This window comes from Tenrec ecaudatus, chromosome 1 (assembly GCF_050624435.1).
Source record: "Tenrec ecaudatus isolate mTenEca1 chromosome 1, mTenEca1.hap1, whole genome shotgun sequence".
Lineage (NCBI taxonomy): Eukaryota > Metazoa > Chordata > Mammalia > Afrosoricida > Tenrecidae > Tenrec > Tenrec ecaudatus.
Window position 1 is genome coordinate 70,256,542 of NC_134530.1, and position 15,066 is coordinate 70,271,607.

General features: G+C 47.9%; 1 protein-coding gene across 1 annotated transcript; it reads right to left on the bottom strand.

Annotated features, from left to right (window-relative positions):
* Positions 1 to 598: 598 nt before the first annotated feature.
* On the bottom strand, positions 599 to 8,169 carry LOC142425800 (small ribosomal subunit protein eS17-like). Its single transcript, XM_075531223.1, has 3 exons — positions 8,022 to 8,169; positions 5,358 to 5,424; positions 599 to 1,094 (listed from the first exon to the last, which is right to left on the bottom strand). Exons 1-3 carry the CDS (start codon positions 8,167 to 8,169, stop codon positions 662 to 664), a joined length of 648 nt encoding a protein of 215 aa, XP_075387338.1. The 3' UTR covers positions 599 to 661.
* Between the last annotated feature and the right edge of the window lie 6,897 nt (positions 8,170 to 15,066).

The following is a 15,066-nucleotide window of genomic DNA, read 5'->3' on the forward strand; positions in this document are numbered from 1 at the left end:
TCTGCGTCCTCCAGCTAGCTCCCTAGTTTGGGCAGAGAAGCTCCCAGACAGGTTAGTTGCTCCGTATCTGGAGACTCATTTTCAGAGGCCCACCCTAGAGCTTTCTCATGCTAGACAGGCTCGTTTGGAGTATCCTATTCCCGTGGTAAGCTGCTTTCTGTTTAAAACATGCATACTGCGGGATTTCTGTATCCTGTATGGAATGTAGACGCAGAGAGTGAAATAGCTTCTGCCTAGTTGGATTTAAAGAGATAAACCCTATAAACCATCAATCCAGTGCCTCTAATGAGAGTGATTTTTTAATGTTAGCAATTATTATTATTATTATTCCAACATAATATTCCATTCCCTTTAATATTCGGTATTACAGAGCCTCAATGCTTCTCACTGTTTTTGTTCCCCATCCTGCTTGGGCTACAAAAGGCTCACTCATAAAAGACCTAGGCAGCCCTGACTTCCATTTAAGCTTCTTGTTCATTATTATTTATTGGGAATTAATACTACATATAGCATGTCATCCCATAGTTCAATCACATCCAGCAGAATTGGCTACCACAATCAGTCTCCATGCATTCCTTTTCTGTTTGTTTGTTTGTTTTTGTTTGTTTGTTTTTGGCGTGTCCCAGGTTTATTGAAAATATTACAGCATTGTGGATAAGATTCAAACGGCTCCACGTGGTGTTTTGAAATTCATTCCAACTGTGGGCTGAGTGACCTGCAGGTTGGACAGACTGCCAAAGTCCAAAAGCTTCAGCATTTCTTTAGTGTCTGGATCCACTTCAATAATCTCCTGGTCCAAGGCTGAGACCTCAGGAACGTAATTATCCCTCCGTTCTCTCTCCTCCTCCTGCAGCTTGATGGAGATCCCTCTCACAGGGCCCCTCTGAATCCTCTTCATCAAGTGCGTGACATAGCCCGCGATCTTGTTGCAGAGCTTCTTGCTGGGAATAATGGCGATCTCCTCGCACACGCGCTTGTTGGTGTGGAAGTCGTTACCCAGGCGTGTGTAGTATTTCTCAATGATGACCCGGGCCGCCTTCTTCACGGTTTTGGTGCGAACGCAGCCCGTGTTGGCGGGTCCGTGATAAAAGAGCCTGTTTGTTTGTTTTTATTACAAACATTCCTTTTCCACATGGACTCCTTGACATCGTCTCCACTTCACCCCGCCATCACCACTCTCTTCCCCCCAAAACCTTTATTCTACTTGCTATTACTATGGGTTTAGCAATCCTGGGTTTCACATACCAAAAACCAGAAAAACCTGTGACACAACTTCAAGAGGGTGACCCCAGTGACCCAACACCTCTGAGATACACCCTAATATGTACCAAAAAAAAAACAAACAAACAAACAAGACAAACCTAAACTACAGAAAAGTTTGGAAACCAGATGTGGTAGTCACCTAATCTGGTGTCAATTTAAGGATTGAGAGTGCAGGGGTGGAGTCTAGGCTGTCAATCTGGAGATAGCCAGTGAGACCGCTGTGTGGGCATGGCCCTCTCCTGAGAATTCCGGGAAATCTGGAACTTCCTCCTCGGAGGTGGAAGACACCTCTCTCTCTCTGTTACTCCCTGGGAGACATTGTAGAAGACAAGTCACCTGGATGCAACCAGACCTCGGAAGCTGGAGAAGCCACAGCGAGACCCCTGCCAGCACTGAGATGCTCACACCACCACTGGACCCAAAGACTTTCTACCCACTGGCCTGTGATCGTCCTGCATTTGATTTCATTGCACGTGTTTCGTGAGTCTGAAGAGGACTTTATAAATTGGTATTGGACATATGGGCTAATATTGGACTTATGGACTTGATCTGGACTGGACTGGGATGTTTTCTCAATGTTCAATTCCTCTTGCATATGAACCTCTCCCTTATATACATGTACGTGTTTATGAATTTGTTTCTCTAGTCTACCCAGACTAACACACTAGATCAGGTCCAATATGCATCACAGGGGGGGATCTGCTGACAAAGTTGTAACTGTTCGAGTCAGATTTATGCCTTTGATCTTCTATACGCAACTCTAATGCACTCTGTTCAGTCACCACTTTCCTCCTGTCCCTCTGTTATGGACAGGAGTTCGCCAAAGGCTTATTTCCTAGGTAGTGCCACAAATGGATCCTGGGTTTCCACTGTCCTCCACAGGCCTCTGCTAACCAGATTCTCACACATTCGGTGCCGATATTAATCCCTCCTTTGACTTAGTATTATGTGGATTACAATCCTTCAGTGACTGGTGTTGGTGTGCATCTCACTTAGATGGCTGCTTGTTTGGAAACAAGCCTTTTAAACCCCAGATGCTATTTTAGCTAATAGCTGAGCACCAGCTAATTTCTTCACCACATTTTACTACAGCACCATCTCTTCTGTGTTCCCCTCCTGAGGGTGCATATCAAGCAGGGCCATGATATAAGAACTAATTATTCTTTTTTCCCCATCATTTGATTGGGGGCTTTTACAAATGTTATAATAAACTATCATTCAATTATATTAAGCACACTTGTACATATGTTGCCATCAACATTTCCAAAACATTTTCTTCCGACTTGAGTCCTTGGCTCTTTTTCCCCCTCCCTCCCCACCCCTCCCACCCTCATGAGTCCTTGATCAATTATTTTTTGTCTTACACTGTCCGTTGTCTCCCTTCACCCACATGTTTGTTATTCGTCCCCCAAGGGGTGGACTATAAGGACTAATTGTTCTTAAGCTGGAGGTTGGATTGACTCGGGCTTCTGAATGCATCCAGGGGACCAGGCCCGTTGCTGAGGAGTGCTGGGACGCCGAATCCTGGATCTTCAAGGTGCGCAGCCTGCTCCAGAGACTGCACCAGTAACACCCCATGCGGGAGCTCCACTGGGTGAATTGGACTCTACCTCAGACACACCAAGAACTTGAGGACTTAAGTCAGAAAATGCATGGTGTCTGATGAAGCAGAAGGCAGCGGTGCGGTGATTGGTGAACTCTTAGTAGGAGGGCAAATAAAGTCTTGTTCTGTCAATGCCCTATATGTTGTATTAAGATGTGTGTTACTCTAGCGAATCCATGACGGTCATTCTGTCTTATTGGTGTTTGTTTGTTTTATTAGGATGTATCTCTGAGGTGCTATGGCATTGGGGGTTACCCTCTTGAGGTTGTGATCTATGTTTTTTTCTGGTTTGGGGTTCATCAAACCCAGGATTGATGAACCTATAGGGCTAGCAAGTGGAATGAGGATTTCCAGGGGTGCGGTGCGGGGGAGGGGGAAGGCAAAAGGGAGACGACGTCAAGGAACCCAGGAAGAAACAATACATTTGGAAACTGATTATAGAAGCAATGGTACAATTCTGCTTGACGTGACTGAACAATGCAATGACATGACATTTGTGTTCAAACCCAAGTAAAAATAAATGTACAGACTGACAACACACACAAAACAAACATAGATCCAGGAGAGGATGTTGGGCTTACACTAAGCTTCTTAACAGCAACCATGCCGTGTGATGTTTATCTATCGATGCTGGTCCACGGTGCTCTGGAGACTAAGACCAATTTGACTTCCTGCAGGCCTTCCACGAGGGCAGTGCTCCTGACCACGTGGGTTTCGACTTGGACAGTGGTTTCTAGCATCCAGGCACGTGACCAAGGACTGAACATGGGACAGCAGCCCGTTCTGCGAGCTGACCGGGGCTTTGGAAGGTTGGCGCCGTGAACATCTAGTATTAGCCCAGCTAGAGACAAGTTCCTTCACCCTTTACATTTCCTTCCTAGTTGCTTTCTTTCTGTTTGTATTGGGCTTAACTCCTCAGGTCCTATAGCTCATCGCTTTAAGGGGGCAACTGAATATGCCAAGCCTGCATCCTAGTCCGTACTTCATTGCCATCAAACTTTAGACGATGCTTAACCTTTCAGTGCCTCAGTTTCCACATCTGCAAATGGATACAAGAGTGCTAATACATAGGGGAATTGCTAATAATAACTGAGGAAACATGTCAAAAGTAGTTAAAACGGTGTCTGGAATATGTTGTTGTTGTTAAGTGCTATGGAGTCATCTCTAGCCCACATGGATGAAACAAAACCCTGCCCAATGCCGCAACATCCTCACACTTGGGTTCTGGGTGAATCCACTGTTACTGCCACGGCTCAATCCCTCTTACTCAGGGCTCCTTCTTTTTCACTGACCCACGACCACACCAAACCCAAAGCTCTTCCCCAGGGACTGGTTTCCCCGATGCACGTCCACAAAGTATCGCATCCTCCCTTCTAAGCAGCACTCCGGCCGCGCTTCCTCCAGGACAGGTTGTTTGTTCTTCTGGCGGTTCACGGTACTTTCAAAATTCTCTGCCAGCCTGAAGGTACAGATGTGCTGTACACAATTGCTGTACGAATGGATTGTGATAAGAGTTGTATGAGCCTCTAATCAAATGATTTTTTTTTAAAACTTGATTTGGAAGAATTTACCATGATTTCCAGTTGATCCATTTAATTTTTTAAACAGTCTTATTGCTTAATAAAACAATACATTTAATGTTCCATACAATTCAATGTTTTAACTATATTACACAATTTAAAAAATTTTCTCTGCCAGCACCGTAATCCAAATGCATCGATTCTTCTCTAGCTTCCTTATTCATTGTCTAGGCTCACATGACTGTGAGCTGATGGACAATATCCCGGGTATTGTCAGTGGGGTCAGGCGCACCTTAGTCCTCAAAGGAATGTCTTTGCTCTTTAACACCTTGCAGCACAGCGGTCTCGCACAGCAGATTAGCCCAATGCACTGAAAGATGTGGACTGACTTCTTGACTGCCGCTTCGTGAGCATTGATTGTGGAGCCAGGCGAGAGGAAATCCTTGGTCACGTTGACGTCTGGAAGAGAGCTGTGACTCGTTTCGGTCAACTCCCCTGTGGCTCATCTTCAGTCAGATAGTAGAAAGGTCTGGAGGGGAATAACACTGTGGATGTACACAAACCTTAAAACAATAGACCATTTGGTAGCAGAGAGACAGCACTTCCCCAGGACAAAGTGACAAGAGCTAGGGCAGAAGGAGGGAGGGGTGATGTTGAGGGGATTGCAATACATGATATGAACCAGAATGTGTGTGAATCGTTGAATCGTTGATGATCTGCTATGTAAACCTTCACCCAAGTCACATTTAAAAGGTTTGAAAAAAAAAGAAGGAGGTGTCAACACCTTCCTGCGTCCAGAGTCCTTTGTGTGAGTGGCAGATGGTTTCCGCAGAAACCCCAGAACAGAACATGAGAGGTGTGTCGAGCGCCCGTGGGGCGACGCTGTCACGTGACGCGTGTGATGCTGCTCCCCCAGCAATGGACAGCTCAGAGGAGGGCAGTACACGAGACTTCCCCAATGCAGTATGTACATCAGCCGCTGGCTGCCCTTCAGCACCGGATTAACTGTTCTCTTTTCATGGTGGTTGGCATCATTTGCTGGCAGGCACAAGGCGAAGACACTGCGATTAGAATGCCAGGAGAACAATACAAAGTCCATCTTTGTTCTCTATCTCTTGCTGAGCTCCCTCCTCAAACCGAGACCTGGGTATGTGTCTTCCCTTGATAAGAAAAGGTAGCAACTTAAAATAGCACAGAACAGATGGCTAGAAGAGTTAAGTCACAGGTCCTGAATGTAGCAGTTGTGTTACAAGATTGCCGTGAGAGGTGGCTGCGGGGGCTGAGGGAGAAAGGGAAATGTCATCGGGGCAAATGACAAGGACTTCCAGCCTAAGGTGGCCGCTGGGGCCATGCCTGGAAGGAGACATAAATTTAGGGAGAGATGTTCTTGGGCTCCAGGACCCAGCAATGTACCCAAAGGGTGTTCTATTTGGAGGAGATACTGGGATTCAGGAATACAGATAAGTTACCAGGGGTGTGAGAGGCGATACTGGGAGGGTAGAGGGAGAGTGGGTTGGAAAGCGGGAACCGATTACAAGGATCTACATGCGACCTCCTCCCTGGGGGACAGACAACAGAAAAAGGGGTGAAGGGAGATATCAGACAGGGCAAGATATGACAAAATAATAATTTATGAATTATCAAGGGCTCATGAGGGAGCAGGGAGGGAGGGGGGAAAAAGAGGACCTGATGCAAAGGGCTTAAGTAGAGAGCAAATGCTTTGAAAATGATGAGGGCAAAGAATGTAAAGATGTGCTTTACACAATTGATGTATGTATGGATTATGATAAGAGTTGTATGAGTCCCTAATAAAATGTTTTTAAAAGATAGAGAACACTAAATATACAAAAAGGAAAAAAATTATAAAAGTAAATCTTGCTGTGCCTCAGATGGATGCAAGGGTGTGTAGTCTGCTCTGGGACAAAACCACTCTAAGTCAGAAATCCCCCCCCCCCCCCAAACTACCTGCTAATAGTCTCCTGTTGACCAGAGCCTTCCGAGTAAGATAGAGTTGAGAATGTTCTGTAACACACGAGGGGCTTCAAACGGCTCGTGGGAAAATGGAATTAAAAGATGGAAAACGTCCACGAACCTTTTGCAAAGGCCTCCTATATGCTCTACTGCACCCACAGAGGAGCTGCATTTTCAATGTGAGGCAAAAAGTATTTGGCCAACCGTGCAAAGTTTCCACGCCCGCCGGCACACCTGCAGCCGCAGCTTCACACATTTCCTCTCCTTTTATTACAACGGCCCTGACGCCGGATCCCACGCGCAGCAGACAGACCTCCCCATGATCCTGCAGCACAGTTCCACGCTTTCAGGTCACGCCATGCCTTCTCGCTGCTCTCGGGAGCACCGCCAGCATGGCCAGGGCACTCGGTGTGGGTCAAGGCTGACCGTATTGCAGGGAGCAGGATGCAAACAATGCAAGAGGACACTTTTGACTGCAATTCTCAATCTACAGGAAAGGGAAATTGCTCGCACCAGGTGATGAGCCCCACACCGTTTATTTTATGTTTGTAATCGCCACAGAATATGTGGGCCCCTGCGTTCAAACCCATGTTGTTCGAGGGTCAACTGTATGCGTTTCCTCTGGCTGATATAACAAATCGAGTAGCTTAAGACGACACGCATTTATCACCTTGCAGTTAAGGAGGTCAGAAGGCCCAAATCAGTCTCACCGGTTTTAGAAGGACTGCCTTCCTGCCGGAGAAGCCAGGAGACTCTTCCAGCTTCTCAAGGCTCCCTGGATGCCTTGGTGCGGACTCCGGTCCATCTTCAAAGCCGGTCCCGGAAGGCCGAGTCCTGTCAAAGCTCTCCAGCCTCTGCCCTGCCACTCCTTCTCGGGCTCCTCCTTTGGTTCTGAACCTTGCTTCGCATGTAAAGACTTGTGTGCTTCCAGTGGGCCCGCCGCTAATCCAGAATAACCTCCCTGTTTCCTACTCAGCTGATTATAACCTTAACCCCTCACCATTTAACTAAGAGGCTCCAGATGAAGGGACTCCAGCATCGGTGGGGGTGGGGTGGGGGCGGGCTGCATTTTTATTTTTTCCTGCCTGCAGCAGAGGGGATAAAGGAATAGCAGTGACCTCGCTCCAGGTCGGGCCCTGCCATCAGGGGTCCCAGCCTGCCTTCATAACCACGTGACCTTGGGCAAGTTCACGTAAACTCAGCCTCATTCTCCTCCGTTGCGAAGTGCTCGGTAGATAGATAGCAAACATAAAATGAATGCACGGTTGTTGCTCCATCACTGTCCGGACTCGGTCGTGGTCCAGTGGTGGGAAGCCACTAGAAAGGGCTTTCAACGCTCAAGTGTGGAGGTCAGGTTTGTGTCTTGGGCGCATGGCTTAGGCAGGGTGTGCTCCGGGCCGAGCCAGCCTCTCCCTCTCTTTGAGCCTCTGTGTCCTTCTGGCTTCCCCAGCGTTGAGCCCGCTGGACCCGTCCGAATCCCAGCAGCCTCTCCATGAAGCTCCGGATTGGTTTTAGTCGAGCGCCTGTGCCTTGGAATCAGGATAAATTACTGCCCCTTGTTTCACCCCTGTCCGCTAGCATTGTTGCCTTTCAAAGAAATTAATCAGGTTTATTAAGCATGACCTCTCCTTTGTGCGCCCTGCTCCCCGCCTGCCAATCTGTACCTGTCTGCTGCGCTCCGAGCTCCGTTCCAGTTGGAGAAGCCTCAGTCTCTGGATGCGCTAGTGGGGGCCGGGCAGACAGCCGGTGGCCACTTCTCCTGCTGTTTGCAGAGACTGACGCTCCAGGCGGAATTGGACAAAGGCCGGGCATTCTGCCGCAGCCCGCACAAAGCCCTCTGTCGCCATGGCTGTGGAAAAAAAATACAACAAAAGATAAAATGTCGCATCCAAATGCGCTAATAATTAACACTTCGCCCTGTGGATAGAAAAAGCACTTTATACTGAAAGGCTATGAGAGGAAAGCTATTCTTTACCCTGCCCCACTGCATATGGTCCTCCACCTCGATGTCACATGCATGCGACTGGTGTCAGAGTGGACAGGTTCAAATCCCGGCTCTGCTCTTCACCAGCTCCGAGACCTCCGGCAGGTTACTGAGTCCTGAACAACAAAAATGAAGGGCGGTTGTAGAATATCTCCGAGCAGGAGACAGCCCGGCTACGCCACTGCTTCCATGCCCTTTGTCTTGGCCCCCTGGTGTTCTCCCATCTCTCACCTGTCCCTCCAGGGATGGCTAGTTCCTAATGGCTCCTGCCTCTGCTGCTTCCCTGTCCAGATGTCCATTTACAATGGATAAGAATTGCCCAGGCCCATTTTGGATTCTGGGAAACACAACCCAGGTTCCTCAATGAGGGCATGGGGTCAGAGGGCAGCCTGGGAGGGGACCTCCTTGAAGATCCTCAGACCCTAACGACACCTGACACAAGCCCACCCATTGGGGGCTGGGTGGGCTGGGGGCTACCGTTGCTGTACGGACGTGGTCACCACCACTGTCAGGCCCTCGCCAAAGGCCCTCTTCCCCACCCCTGCCCTGTGCCTGCCACTCACACTTGGGGGGTGGGGTCGGGGGGGGGGCATTCCCAAATGAGTGCCAGGACAGAAGAGAAACCACCAGCCTGCAGATTCCATAAAAACAGCAGTCATCGAGCTGGGCAGACATGGGTCTGAATCCACCACACCGTTGAACCGCTGCGGGACCTTTCTGGGTCTCAGCCTCCTCACTCAGAAAAGGAAATAGTCTCAGAAAAGGAAATGTGTACTCGTAGGGCTTCTGTGGAGATTAGAAACCATATGGAAAAGCTGTATTGTCCCCACTCACTGTCCTCGAGTCAAGGCCAGCTCCTGGCAACTCCACAGGACAGGGCTGTTTCATGTGGAAAGAGACCACATCTTTCCAAGGGTAGGAAGCCTCAGTTTCCCCAGGGAACAGTTGGTTCATTTGAAGCGTTCACCTTGAGGTTAGCAACCCAACCTGAACCCACCATGCCCACAGGGTTCCTGGCGCCTTTCTGGTTAAGCCAGTGGTTCTCATCCTGGGGGTCGCGACCCCTTTGGGGGTCCAATGACCCTTTCATAGAGGGTGCCCGATTCATAACATAGCAAAATTACAGTGATGAAGTAGCAGCGAATATCATTTTATGGTTGGGTCGTAGTGTGCGGAAGGTGGAGAACCATTGGGTTAAGAAGTACAAGAGTGACCCCTTCTGGTCTTATGAAAAATTACAGACTGCTTCCCACGTGCTCCCTTGAGTTTCTGATTTTCTTCTCCTTTTTAAAAAAATTATAATAATTATTTTTTCTTCTCCTTCTGTCCTATCCCTTCCCATCTTCTGAGCTTTATCCCTGGGCAAATGTGTAATTAATGGTTCTTTGGAGTCCATACTTCTTTGATGTTATTGTTCACCTTTAAGTCTGTCTACTCAGGGCAGTGTTCTCAACCTAGGTCAAAAGCCACCACTGACTCCACCCACCCAGGCCCAGGTTCTCAGACGGAAGACCACCAGAGACTGGTCTCTCCTGATAACATGTCTACAGTATGTGAGATGAAGTCTCAGCATCCTTGCGTCTAAGAAGCATGACAGTATTTTTAAAAATCATTTTATTGGGGTCTCTTACAGCTCTTATCATCACAATCCAGACATCCATCCATTGTGTCAAGCACACTTGTACATTTGTTACCATCATCATTCTCAAAACATTTTCTTCATCCTGAGCCCTTGATATCAGCTCATTTCCTCCCCTCTCCCAACAGTACTTCTTTTAAGATAAATTTGTTTGTTCTTTTTTTTTTCCCAGGTGTAAAAGATTTATTTTTGTTAGTTATGCTAAAATCTTATTCCGTGGGTATCCAGCCATCCAGCTAGCTTTCAGCAGGAACTGGCATGGTTATGATCATTACAAAACCTTCAGGTCTCCAAATATGAAGTCTTATATCCTATCCTTTTTTTGAGAACTCATTTCCGTCCGCTGTAGCAAAAATCTGACTCTTCACATCTTTAAAGCACTCCAATGTGCACCAATTAAGTGGTTCCAGGCATGTCAGACTCAGTCCATCATTGTGACTTCCAGTTACTTCCTAGTGTCTACAAAAGGCAGTTCCTCCTAGTGTCTGCTGTGCCCATGGCCGAAATTTCTGCGCTATTTTCAAGACCCCACAACTGTCCTCATCCTTCAGCAGCTCTCTGTTTTCGAGCCTGCATCTGCCACATTGTATTCATGCTTATTCCAGTTCCTGAGGAAAATAAAGATTCCCAAAAAATTTGTTTGTTCTTTTGGCAGTCCCCAGGACTTTCAGTATTCTTCATCAACTATAATTCACATGCATTGGTTCTTTTGTGGTCATCCTCATTCAGTATCCAACTTTCACATGCAAATTATTCACATGCAGATATTCACATGCATATGCGAGGCAGCTGATAATGCTAAGGCTGAGGTCACACACACTTAGTCCTCAAAGTAACATCCTTGCTCTTCGACACTTTAAAGGGAACTTGTGCAGTAGATTTACGCAGTGCAATGCATCATTTGAACTCTTGTTTTATAAATATTAATCATTTTATTGGGTGCACTTATAACAACCCATCATTCAACAGCATTAAGCACACTTGTACATGTGTTGCCATGAACATTTCCAAAACATTTTCTTCCTACTTGAGCCCTTGGTATCAGCTCCTCTTTTTTCCCCCCTCCCTCCCTCACCCTCCCACTTCGTGAATCCTTGATCAATAATATATTATTCTTGTTATTTCGTGTCTTACACTGTCCGTTGTCTCCCTTCACCCACATTTCTGTTATTCGTCCCCTTGGGGGTGGGCTAGATATCCAACCTTGTGATGGGTTCCCCCTTTCTCCCTCTTTCCCACCCTCCCTCACCATTCCCCCATCCCCCTAACCTCATGATATCTCTACTCCCACTACTGTTCCTGAGGGTTTATCTGTCCTGAATTCCATGTGTCGAAAGCTCTTATCTGCACCAATGTGAAAGCTCTTATCTGCACCAATGGGAAAGCTCTTATCTGCACCAATGGGTGTACTCTGGTCTAGTCAAATCTGTAAGGTCGAACTGGGTCATGTGGGGGTGGGGAGAGCATTCAGGAAGTAGAGGAATGATGTGTGTTTCGTCAGACTATTCTGTACCCAGCTTGAATCGTCCTTTCCTTGTAACTCCTGTGGGGGGATGTCCAATTGTCTACAGATGGGCTTTGGGTCTCCACTCCAACACCCTCTTTCACATTGATATAATTGTTTTGGATCTTTTGATACCTGATCTCTTCAATACTTCGTGATCACACAGGCTGTGTGTTTCTTCCATGTGGGCTTATTTACTTCTCTGCTAGTTGACGGCTTGTTTAACTTCAAGCCTTTAAGACCCTCTAGACCAGTGATTCTCAACCTTCCTAATGCTGTGACCCTTTAATACATACAGTTCCTTATGTCGTGGTGACTTCCAACCATAAAATTATTTTCACTGCTACTTCATAGCTGTAATTTTGCTACTGTTATGAATCATCATGTAAATATCTGATATGCAGGATGTATTTTCATTGTTATTTCAAGGGGTGTCTGGACCCACAGGTTGAGAACTGCTGCTCTAGACACTGTATCTTTTGATAACTGGGCACCATCCACTTTCTTCACCACATTTGCTTATATACCTGATTTTGTCTTCAGTCATCATGTCAGGAAGGTGAGTATCAAAGAGTACCAGGTTATTAAAACAAAGTGGTCTTGCTTAACGCAAGGGAGGCCTTGGGTAGAGGCCCACAGTCTGTCTGCTATCTTAATACTTAACATAAATATATGTACATTGGCCTATATATTTCATTATAAATTAATATATTTACATAAATACATTCCTATAGTTGTACCTCTATAAGTAGCTTTGCCTCCAACTAGTTTGAACTCTTTCCTGCTGCTTCCATGGGCATTAATGGTAGATTCAACCAGGATGAAATCCTTGACAACTTTGATTTTTTTCTCCGTTTATCATGATGTTGTCTTTTGCCCAGTTGTGAGAATTGCTTTCTTTATATTAAGTTGCAATGCATATTGAAGGTTGCAGTCCTTGATTTTCATCACAAGTGCTTTAAGACCTCCCTCTCAGTTTGTAAGAAGCCTTCCTCCAGTCCTGAGACCATGTTCTTCTTCACATCGTCTGGCTTCTCTGATGACTTGCAAGTTTGTGGGGGAGGTCAGAGGCTTACAGACATCCTCCCTGAGGGCAGTTAGTCACCAGACTACAGGGTAGGCCTCACTCCCTGCTGCCGGAGACAATAAACTATTTCTCCCTGAGGCCTGTGACCAAGCTTTCACACCCTACCAATAATGGTCTCTATCAGTTGAGCCAGGGAACAGGCCAAACCGGCTCTGTGACATCCAAAGTTAAGTTGCCATCCTAAATCTAGGATCCGCCCATCTTGTCACATGTGTACCCCCAGTCCCTCCTCTTCCTATTACATGGATACCCCTAGATCACCCCCTCCCATTACTGTATTACCTATAGCAGAATCCCTTCCTGTGAAGTATGTCTTCACCTGTACTTAGGGGGCTTGCATGTCCTCAGAGAATATAAAAAGCCTGGACTAGTATTAAAGATCGCTCTCTCCCTCCCTCCACGTGGACCATCAGGCGGGGCTGAGGTGAGCATGCTACCATGAATTGTATCTGACTCCATTTATTTCAATACCTCATTTCTATCTCTCATTCTCTCTATAACTCTACTATGATCTTTACTTATTATCGCTGTACAATTGCGCCTACCGGGCCCGTGATGACGTGTCAGGGGCTGGCTTCCCTGACACTAGTTCTTGGTTTGTTTCGAATGCTTTTCTGTATATGAAATCCAGGACAGGCAAGTAGCCACAGTAACTGGATTAGTAGTCCCTAGGGGGTAGGACAGGGGAGGTGGGGGAAATGGGGAGCTAATAATGATGAGTCTGAGAATGAAGAGAGTGTTCTAAGAGGGATCGTGGTGATGATTGTACAACTCTTCTTGATGTGATGCAACTGTTGAATGTATGATGTGTGAATTTTTATGCAAACAAAACTTTTTAAAATGTCACCTTCTCGATGTGACTTTCCAAGCCATCGCTGATAAAATGTCAAGCCCTGGTCGCCAGGGCGAGGGGCCCGGTGATGTGTGGGGAAGGACAGGGGCAAGTTTCCGGGGTGCCACTGTGGGCAGGGATGGGGTGAAGGGACAGGAGTGGGCTTGACAATGGAAAAGAGCCCGTCCAGGGCTTCTGAGGAGGTGAGTGCACCTTGAGTGGCCCCTAGGTCTCAGCAGAAAGCTTCTGGAAGGACCTCGGATCCTTGGCGCTCCCTCCAGAGCCACCGGGAGACAGGGTCGCAGAAGTTTGGGAAGATGTGGAGCCCTCCAGCAGCTCCATCACGCCCCTTGGTCCAGCGCCCTCAGATGGCGTTACCCCACTGGTGGCCTCAATCTACTCCCAGCTCTCAGCACGTGGCCCCTTTGAGGCCTGCGGGGGTAGGGGTGGAGGGGTAGGGGAAACGGGGGTGCAGTCTGACCAATACCCACCACCGCATTTCTAGAGCTGTGCTCTGGGTCAAGGTCACCCTGCCCCAGTCAAAATCACCTGCACCTTTCAGATGGCCTCCACTTAGCCTCCCAAAATCTCACCCTCCTCCTTTCCGGAGCAAGTGGGAAGTGTCTCTGTTCTGTATGTCCATACCTGAGACCCCGGGAGCAGAACGCCTTGCGGTGTGACAGGAGGCCTGGACCTACCAGAGCTGCTCATTAGGGGTGGCCATGCAGGTCTACACTAGCCTTCAGCCCAGCTCTTGTAAAGCCTTCCTCCCGGAACCCCTTCCCCCAGAACCAAAACCAGAACCCTCCTAGCGGCCTTCCTGCATGCAGACCCAGAGAGGAACTGCCCTAAAGGAGCTGTCCCTTATCCTTCCCAAGCCGACCAGTTTCTAAGCAGTGACACCTGCAGTCTCTGCTGCTTTGGCTGCCTTATGCCCCCACCCCCAACCCCACCAGACAACAACCAGGTCAAAAGCCAGCACTGACATCCCCCAGGCCCAGATTCTCAGATCGAAGACCACCAGGTGGGCAGCCGCAGCCATTCTGCAGTCCAGGAGCCAGGGCTGGGCAGACTGTCCCCAAAAGAATGGGCATGGGAAAGATGAGGGTCTCTCAACACTCGCACTGCCTTCCAGTCCATTGGACCCAGCAGAGGCTCGATAGGATGCAGTAGGACGACCCTGCGAGTTTCCGAGCCTGGAACCCCTTATGGGATAGAAAGCCTCATCTCTCTCCCTCCAAGTGGCTGGTGGTTTTGAACTACTGGCCTTGCAGTTCACAGAGAAATTCACAACCCACGACACCACCAGGGCTCCTTGAGGACCTTTAACGCCCCACCATGAGCCTCTCACCACCCTTGCTGCCGCCGAAGGGTTCAGCATCACCCTGCTCATCATAAAGGGTCCCCAGCCGGAAATGGGACTGGGAGCATATTCCTAGTTTGTCAGAGGTAAAAATTGGGGCACGGGGCAAAATCACGTTGTCAAGGAACAAAGGGAATTGGGCCAGAGCTAAGGCATCGTTGCCCTACCATAGTCCCTACAATTTCCATGGGTGGGGCAGGGGTGGGGGAGAAGCTTTAATTAGGGTGGGAATGAAGAAAGAAGAATGAAGATGGAATGCTTACTACTTAGGACTCACTGCACCAGAAACCCTCGTGGTGT

Coding starts and splice junctions, on each gene's coding strand:
- LOC142425800 (XM_075531223.1), bottom strand. CDS start 8,169: ATGCCCGGCCTTTGTCCAATTCCGCCTGGAGCGTCAGTCTCTGCAAAC. Junction 5,425..8,021: donor GCTCGGAGCGCAGCAGACAG/GTACAGATTGGC, acceptor TGTGCCTGCCAG/CAAATGATGCCAACCACCAT. Junction 1,095..5,357: donor AAGGGCAGCCAGCGGCTGAT/GTACATACTGCA, acceptor ACAAACAAACAG/GCTCTTTTATCACGGACCCG.